Below are 8,226 nucleotides of genomic sequence, written 5' to 3' on the forward strand. Positions count from 1 at the left end.
TTTTCTTTAATTTTTTTTTAAGATTAACACTTTTAATTTCAGTTTCAAGTTTTATTATTTTCAAGTACAAAACCTTTGACCCCTTTGACCTCCTCCATAGAACACACAATTTGACATAGCATAACGTTCTTCCACACACACAAAAAAAGGCACTGACAAGAAACACAATTCTCTAAATAGTGTTGCAATGCCACTTATGGGAAATAAACTCAGAATTGGAGCTTTCACTTACACATATGAAGCAAGAAACTATTACGGGATATGTTTTAAAAGTCCCACCCTCGTGTCTGTGTGTGGCTTTGCCAACGATGTTTAAGTTTATGCAATAACTTTAAATTGCACGAGTGCATTCATAAATGAACGACTTCAATTGACATTTGACAAGGATACCCTTAAACGAGCAAGGCATAGATATCAGAGTTATTTTTAAAGATTGAAATTTAAAAGTCACATTAAAAACGTCAATGCAAATTAAAGTCATGCAATTTACCATTGAATAAATCAACCACCGTGCTTTCCTGTTGGGACATATCTCCACATAGTTTGAAAGTGAATCATACCACCATCACCAAAAAGAATCGAGCCGTGTGTGACGCACCAAAAGTGTTACTGCGGTGACGACTACATTAGGACGGACGGAAGTCTTTGAATTACCTGAGAGCTGTGGCAAAACCACACACACACATTTCTTATGCTCACCACAATCATCATATTGTACATCCGGACTGATTGCAGTCATTAGCAGCTCATGTTTTGGGAGTGAGTCTTGCTTGACCCAATAATTGATGAGGGTCAGAAGGTTCCCACTGAAATGTCATCTAAAGATGTCACACAGGTACATCTCAAATAGAAATGGCGAGGATGATTCCAAATGATGTGAATGGGCTATTATTGTCAAAGAAGGTGAGCAAAGTCCCACCTCCATCTGAAAGAGTTGCTATTTGCACAGATTGAAATATGAGAACAAAGTGGAAGCTCCAGTGTCCACGGAAGTAAACATCACAAAGCCACAGTTGGACGCGTGTGGTTGCAGACAGGACAGCACGGAGCGGAGCAGAGCTGATCGGTCCATGCGCGGTCCATGCGCGGTGTAGTCAGTCACCTTTGGAGGCGGTACACTGACATGCGTGAACCGCATCTTCTCCGGAACACAACTCCAAAAGAATGAATGGCGATTATGAATGAAGAATGACCAATGGTAAGTCTTATAACTCACGGAGAGTCAGTCGGGAAGCCAGGCGAGCTGCGACCGTCCGTGTGATCCTCTCCAACCGTCCCTACTTGAGACGATGTCTCCTTGCTTTTTTATAACTTCCCATGTGCCAGTCAGAAGGAAAGTGAAATGAAATGTGCCTTTTTGGGGAATAGGTGGAGTATTTACAGTACATGTGCCGTTTCAAAGTTTCGTTTTTAATCCATCCTATTTGCACCATGCACGCTAGCCTGCGGCAAAAATGCTTGACGGGAATAGACGTCCTTGTTGGCTGCACACCGAAATATTAGGAACACATGCATTGTTAAATGCAAATTACGATTTGGCCGGGACAATCAAAACTGCATTCTTATCTTGCGAAAGATTAATCATAAGCCAGAGGTGTCATATTTGAAAGTTACTTCCACCAAATGGGTTGTGATTTTGATCCAAGTGTCTTCTTGTATGTATCTCCCTGAAGCATCTTCTGTGCATCGCTCCCCTGCTTCTTCCGCTTCTACCTCTGGCCTCGAGCTGCAGCAGCCAAAGGCCTCTCGCAGAACTCAGAGAGGATTACACGGGAATCGTGCACACAAATCTCAACGACGCAGTGAGTAACAATCGACATACAGTATGCACAATATATTGAATTGAGTCAAAGTCATTGTTCGATTAACATGACTGCTTTGTCTGTTTTCATATTAAGAAAGAAAGAATCATTATCCTGCAGGGAAACACGTCATGCATTGAAGATACACAAAAAGTGCAAAATTGTACAGTAAGAAACAACGCGGTGAGTCACTTGAGTAGAAGTTGCATGAAATTTACATTAGTCATAGTTTAATCAAAACAAAATGGTGACATACCATGGAGGAATCATATAGAATGCATTGTAAAAATCATCTCCAATTTAGATAAGTCTGATGTCAATTTTTATTTGTTAAGCTACTCTTGTGCCTTTTTTTTCCCAGGATTTTGTCAGCATCATACACAATTTAACTTGCCACATGTGGAATATGAAATTCAACCACACACGCCTACTGGTCACATCTGTCCTTAACTCCATAGAGTGCACTTGTTCTTCGAAACTGGTAAGTTTCAGCTTCTGCAATTTATTTGGCTTCTTTTTAGCCGTAGATTCATTTAGCATGATCAATGTGATTTATCCAACAAAGTTGATATTCATTTCTGAGACTTTGAAAGCCAGGCACTTGATGAAGCTCTGTCTGTTTTCTAGAATGAAGAACGCCAAGTGAGAAGAACAGCAATGACCAAAAATCAAAAGCAGCAGAGAAAACTCAACAGGGGGGCTCAAAAACTTTGCAAAGTTGCCGCGATCTTATCTTGCATGACAACATGCTATGAGATGTTGAATTCACGCTTAGGAGAAACCTGATAGCAGCTCCCCGCTTGGGTTATTTTTACACAAACCGATTCTTCCGTCGTCCTTGATTGGGTTACAAAAGAGGAAGCTCCTACTTGGTTTTGGTATTTTCTCTTTCCGTGTGGTTATTTTTGGCTGCTGTACAGCAACTGACTCATTTGATACGCTTGCGAGCTACAACGCGAACATCCAAAGGCCGAGCATGACTGAATTTTCAACGCAAGTTAAGCTACTCGCTACAATATACACTGTGTTGACATCTTAATGAGAGAAGGGAAACTATTATTGAAGCTCTTTTTGAGGGTTTGCAATCTGTCGCTGCTCATGCAGGAAAAAAATATGTTGCGCAATTTTACTTTCTCTTTGAATCAGTTGGATTGTGTTTCCCAATCTTTATTGAACCAAGACACTCATTTACAAAAGTGCCACATGACATGCAGACATATTTGTAAATCATAAATCATTTTCTGACAAGTTAAGGGAAATTGGAGAATTCATCGCGCCATCCCTGATGTCACGCCACCCTTGCTGGGATTAGGTGACACGTCAGATGCATTTGAATGATGTTTTAAAAGCTCATTTTGCCACACATGGCTGAGTTGACCAAAAAGTTCTAATGTTTGACGTAACTTGGGATGTTCAAGTGTCACAAATGTTGGACGTACTAAACTTGCCGTTTGTTGATTTGAACGCGTGTGATGTATATAAGCCATTTATATTGAAAATATATTTATAAGAAAAACGAATTCTTCTGTTAGTTGTACTAAGTTCCTTTTGTTTCCCTTGTCAATCACTTTTTTTTTGGGTTCTTTTATCACAAACAATTGAATTTTAGGTGACATTACCTGACATGTTTCGGCATGTACTTCCGCCTTCATCAGAGTGTACATGCCCAAACATTTCAGGTAATGTAACCTAAAATTCAATTGTTTGTGATAAAAGAACCAGAAAAAAAAATTCTTCTGTTGCCGTCTTTGATGGATACACACCAAGTTTTCTGCATAAACATTTGTTTAATCATGGAGGCTCTACATCGCATTAGGTGCACGCTTTTGTCGTCATCTTCCCCAATTTCATTTGATGAACATGAAGTATGCACATCCTGAACAGTCAATGTCGTACTTTCCAATGCTCCATGTGCCTTTGACTAAGAGTAATGCAAGCAGCCAGAGTATATTACGCCAGACCTTATGCAAGAGGGCGGGTTCAAGCAGCCGGATATATCCAAAGATTAACCCAGACTTGAAGGTGCCAATGTTATCACCACTTTGATAGCAAGCAATATTAGGTCTATGTTGATCTACACTCCTTTGTAATACAAATGCATTCAACATGTTCAAATGATAAATGAGTAAGAATTCAATTGTAAGTCATATTTTTTTTCCATGACAGTATGTCAAACATTTTTGGAGCGTGACACACATTTCTGATAAATACCTCAATTGAAACACAGTGATTGGATTTCATAGTCAATTCTGTTGAGAGTTGAATATTTGTTGTAGCCAATGAAAGTGGAAAAAACACAAGGTACATGTGCAAATAAAACAGAATTGACTTTTGGTACAATATTAACAAACTCAAACGTCACCCAGTAAAAAGGAGTTGAAAGATGGACGGAATAAATTAAATTAACTAGCTAAAAAAAAAAGGAAAATGAATGTATGGGCTTATAGACAATGCTACAGTTTGTGAAATATCAGTATTAAAAGTCAAAAGGGGCTTGAAAAAAAACAAACACCTAACATGCACATTTTCCTAAGAGATCAATCATATTGCACTTATTGATGGGAATAAATTCTATAATGAAATTGAGAAGCAGTTACAGTTCTGCTTGATCGACAAGGGGAAATGATTGTGTCTTACCAGCCTCATTCCTTTTTGTGACTTAACTCAACATGTGCCACTATTCAGAACAATTTTAAAGCTGTGGTTTCATTTTCAGAACAGGGGTGTAAATGTTTTTACCCGAGCCTAAAACAAACCCGATGCGGCCGGCCAAGCCTCACCCCACACTCTACCTCTAGTGAGCGTAAATTGACTTTGAGACCCCTGATCTACATGGAAAACCGAAATTGTAAACCCGTGCAAAAAAAAAAAAATAGCCATGACTCATTTCCATGAGTAGGAAAGCCATCTTTCAAATCCACAGCCTTCTGATGCCACACTCACAGCAGAATTTTGCAGCTTCTATGGGGTACCTGGTCCCACACGAGTGACAAAATTTGCTCTTTACGTCACCATTGCCCACACTGCCATCCACATCATCCCTAAGAAATCAAAAACAAGCGCATATATTGACGATTCATGATGTATTTAGGGGATAAACCATTCCAAAAAAAGGCATGAGAGCTTCATGCAATCCACTGACCACAAGAGGTCAGGATTGTGTAGCATGAGCTTTTCATGTCTCACCTCGTTATGCAAGTGTCCTGTAATTTCTTCTTATTGAGTGGTCCTCTTACAGGCGTAGTGTTTCTCACAGAACCGTATCCAGAACTCACTACTCGGTTCTTTATCCCAACACTGACATACACGTGGAAGGGAAAAATGTTAAGAGGGAAAAACAAATGTATTCTAACGCAGCCGTCGGTGCGCCGCTCACCCGGAAGAAGGGCTCGGGCTGGGGCTGGGGTTTGTCCTCATTGAAGCTGCAGGGGAGGTCTTACTGTAAGGCACCCCTAGAATAGGAACAGCGTGTGACCCAACGTTGTGCTGCTCTAGCTCATGACATGAGGTTATCTAACTGGAGGTTATGAATGTCAGAGCGCTTGCAAATGATTTCAAATCCATCATTTTTACCAGTAGGCTGGGAAAGGCCCGATCTTGCAGGTAGACGCGAGGAGGCGGAAGGAATGCTTGAGGCGGAGTTGATCTTCTTGACAAGAGGGGGCGGCTTGTACTGACGACAGAGGAACCACACTGTATTATTTGGTGTTATTCCCAGTTTTCAAATCAACCTTAGGGCATATGTGGAGAGTACCTGTGTGCGAGCAGGCGCTTTCTTGGCGTCACCTTTGTTTCTGTTACTCATCCTGGAAGCCTGATCCTGACAGAACTTAATGTGCCCTTGAGCCGAATTTTCGTTGAACCTCCGTTGACAATAAGGACACTTGACTAGGTCTTAAAAAGAGATTGAGAGGAAAATACACGCGTCAGTTTCATGACAATCCAATTCAGAGAGGACCTAGTAGACAAAAAAGTCAGTCTTTACAATTTAGCAATTTGTGAAAAGAATGAGCAATGAATTTTCAATATCAAGTGACTTACCTGGGTCAAAGGTAGGAGCAGGAGGCGGGGGCAAAGGTCCGCCTTCTTTCATGGCCCTCGCGCTGGCTTTGGATGCCTTGAGGACAGCGAGGAAGTCTTCATGTTTCTTGCGCCAGTTGGACGGCTTCTTTGGGGGCTCCGCCTGGTATGAGGCAACAGTCTTAACATCATTCTGCCGTTTCCAAGGGGACACAAGTTGAATTCTGATTTGATGAATACAAAAGTATTTTTTTTTTGTCCTCAAGGATTTCGAAATCCAGTGTTTGCATGGGAGCTAATCAGACACAATTCATGCACTGAGAAGATAGCAAGTCTAAAGCTGTTTATAGATAGAGGGTGCAGGTCTTTAGCACATCAAAGAATGATTCTTGTTATGTCAAACAAAAGAAAGAAAACAAAATGAAAAACAACTTACTTTTTGAGCAGATGAACTTTGTGACTGAAATATAAAGTAGTTGTATTTGTTGCAAATCAAACAAATGAATGACTTCAAGGTTAAATGGACATTTTACATTCACTTCCATTGATGGCATTGTCGAGATGTGCACACTTTTACCACTTGGTGGCAGTAGTGTGACGGGTGGAAGTAGATGCGCGACTAAAAAATGAAGGCGTGCAGAATTTTTCCATCAGTACTGCCACATAGGACGGCACAATTCTCAACCAGATGTATGACGAAAGAAAAAGCAATTTTCAATGTGGACAAATGTGTGCAGATATATCAATATAAGGCCCACTATTCAACATCAAATGGTTTGATGTAAGGACATCACAAGCAGCATCTTGTTCAAGGATGCTTTGACAGACAGTGGGAATCAAAAACAAAACTTTTTTTCAAGGCCAGAAAGGACTGAAGCTTACCCCTCATTGTGTGATCTTACCTTTGGTTTTAGGGGTTTGAGAGTCGGGATATCTGTACCAGCCGCTCTTTGCCTGCTGGAGTCAAAAACCTTCCTTCGTTTGGATGCTGACCTTTGGCAAATTTTGGCATGCTTCTCCTGGAGAAACAGAGAACCCGTTTCCCAGTGGGCCACCAAACATCACATAAGTGCAACTCTGAATAAGTTCTTCAGGAATGTTAAGAGCAGTGTTGATGTTACCAGGACTTTAGGGAGGAACATTCTTTTACAGGTGTTACACTGGGAGAGATCGCCAACAGGAAGGGCCTCCCCATCTGAAAAGTCCATTGTGGCATCAATTGTCATAAGAAGGCACATCAAACATGTTTGAATGTTGCAACATGAAGGAAACTTGAAGGAATCGAGAGCACCCAGGCACACATATAGACACTCTTTGAGCCAGCATTAAAGCTTAAAAAAAGGTCTCTTTGATGACCTCATAGCTGCCTGCACACTCAAGACATTCTTTGGAGGGCTGGCTGCAACAAAAACAGTGCCTGCTCTTACATCTTAGCATGACCTCCTTCGGGCCACTGTGAGTTAAATGAAGGCCTTCCAGCATCATGTGATCAGTATGCATACTGTTCCTGGATGACAAATGACGCTCTTCCATTCCCTACATACAATGAGAGAGCGCATCGGACCCAAAAAAAAGCTCACCGAAGTTCCTGAACCTCGCACGTCCATTTCTAATGCAAGCTTCCAATTTGAACCATTGATACACACACACACATGCACATGTCAACAATGTTGACGTTGGAGAAGAAATGTGCGTGTGCAAAGAACCTTGCTTGTGCCGTATTCCAATCGTCGCAGTGACGGACAGCTCCCAAAGACAAACACATCCATCGCAATCGCTGTCTTTACATAGCAGCTAGCGTATTCACACACAAACGTTGCCTAGCCTGACAAAAGCAACCCAATCAATAGAAGGTCGCTCCCCAAAAATTGCAAAATGCATTTTAACACGTAAAAGAAGGAAAAAAGACCGTAATTGATCTTACCGTCGAATTGGTCCATCATTGCCGTTTCTTGACTTCTTGCAGATACACTTCAGCTGCCCTGACAAACAAGAGACTGGTAGTCGCCGGACAATGTGAAATTGTTACCGCTAAACACTTCCGGTTTTGTTCAGATACGCCGGGAAATCATGTCTTTTCTTTATTTGAACCTCCTCTGTCCTTGACTTTTGCTCCTGTCATTTTCTCTCAGCCACACATCCCAATGAGGATACTGTAGTTGGGACAAACGTTTCGAAAATGATGCATTCATTCTGCCATTTAAGGGAGATGATAAATAAAGAAAAGGTATGTCACAACTCAGTCGCCTGTGTAGCTGATTAATCGCATTAAAAACCACATCTAGCCTTTGTCATTAATGTTTCAAAGTCAACCAAATCAACTTGAACATGAGCAACAAATTTCAAATTAGTTTGAATAGAACTGGCCAGTGGAGAACTCTCTTGACCTCAATAATCTTTGTGC

At 41.1% G+C, this 8,226-nt stretch overlaps 2 protein-coding genes across 4 annotated transcripts; one reads left to right on the top strand and one right to left on the bottom strand.

The window, feature by feature from the left end:
- The first annotated feature begins 788 nt into the window (after positions 1–788).
- LOC147041879 (uncharacterized) lies at positions 789–3,922 on the top strand. 2 transcript variants are annotated; one of them, XM_085939542.1, is made up of 5 exons: positions 789–1,198; positions 1,674–1,802; positions 1,899–1,985; positions 2,164–2,283; positions 2,430–3,922. In XM_085939542.1, the coding sequence occupies exons 1-5, from the start codon at positions 1,196–1,198 to the stop codon at positions 2,586–2,588; spliced, it is 498 nt and encodes a 165-aa protein (XP_085795668.1). In that variant the 5' UTR covers positions 789–1,195; the 3' UTR covers positions 2,589–3,922. The 2 variants fall into 2 exon arrangements, with proteins under 2 accessions (XP_085795668.1, XP_085795669.1); XM_085939543.1 differs by having other exon boundaries at positions 1,903–1,985.
- zc2hc1a (zinc finger, C2HC-type containing 1A) lies at positions 3,570–7,929 on the bottom strand. 2 transcript variants are annotated; one of them, XM_085939540.1, is made up of 10 exons: positions 7,747–7,927; positions 6,944–7,017; positions 6,725–6,841; positions 6,259–6,282; positions 5,844–5,985; positions 5,557–5,696; positions 5,376–5,475; positions 5,179–5,254; positions 4,989–5,099; positions 3,570–4,843 (listed from the first exon to the last, which is right to left on the bottom strand). In XM_085939540.1, the coding sequence occupies exons 1-10, from the start codon at positions 7,763–7,765 to the stop codon at positions 4,714–4,716; spliced, it is 933 nt and encodes a 310-aa protein (XP_085795666.1). In that variant the 5' UTR covers positions 7,766–7,927; the 3' UTR covers positions 3,570–4,713. The 2 variants fall into 2 exon arrangements, with proteins under 2 accessions (XP_085795666.1, XP_085795667.1); XM_085939541.1 differs by lacking the exon at positions 6,259–6,282 and having other exon boundaries at positions 7,747–7,929.
- Between the last annotated feature and the right edge of the window lie 297 nt (positions 7,930–8,226).

This window comes from Syngnathus leptorhynchus, chromosome 19 (assembly GCF_054491065.1).
Source record: "Syngnathus leptorhynchus isolate UIUO chromosome 19, UIUO_Slep, whole genome shotgun sequence".
Lineage (NCBI taxonomy): Eukaryota > Metazoa > Chordata > Actinopteri > Syngnathiformes > Syngnathidae > Syngnathus > Syngnathus leptorhynchus.

Excerpts from the sequence above, each read along its gene's own strand:
- LOC147041879 (XM_085939543.1), top strand. Across the intron at positions 1,986-2,163 it reads GTACAGTAAGAAACAACGCG|GATTTTGTCAGCATCATACA; the intron begins GTGAGTCACTTG and ends TTTTTTTCCCAG. Across the intron at positions 2,284-2,429 it reads GCACTTGTTCTTCGAAACTG|AATGAAGAACGCCAAGTGAG; the intron begins GTAAGTTTCAGC and ends TCTGTTTTCTAG.
- zc2hc1a (XM_085939540.1), bottom strand. Across the intron at positions 6,283-6,724 it reads TCAAACCCCTAAAACCAAAG|TCACAAAGTTCATCTGCTCA; the intron begins GTAAGATCACAC and ends TTTATATTTCAG. Across the intron at positions 5,986-6,258 it reads AAAGTTCATCTGCTCAAAAA|GCGGAGCCCCCAAAGAAGCC; the intron begins GTAAGTTGTTTT and ends GCCTCATACCAG.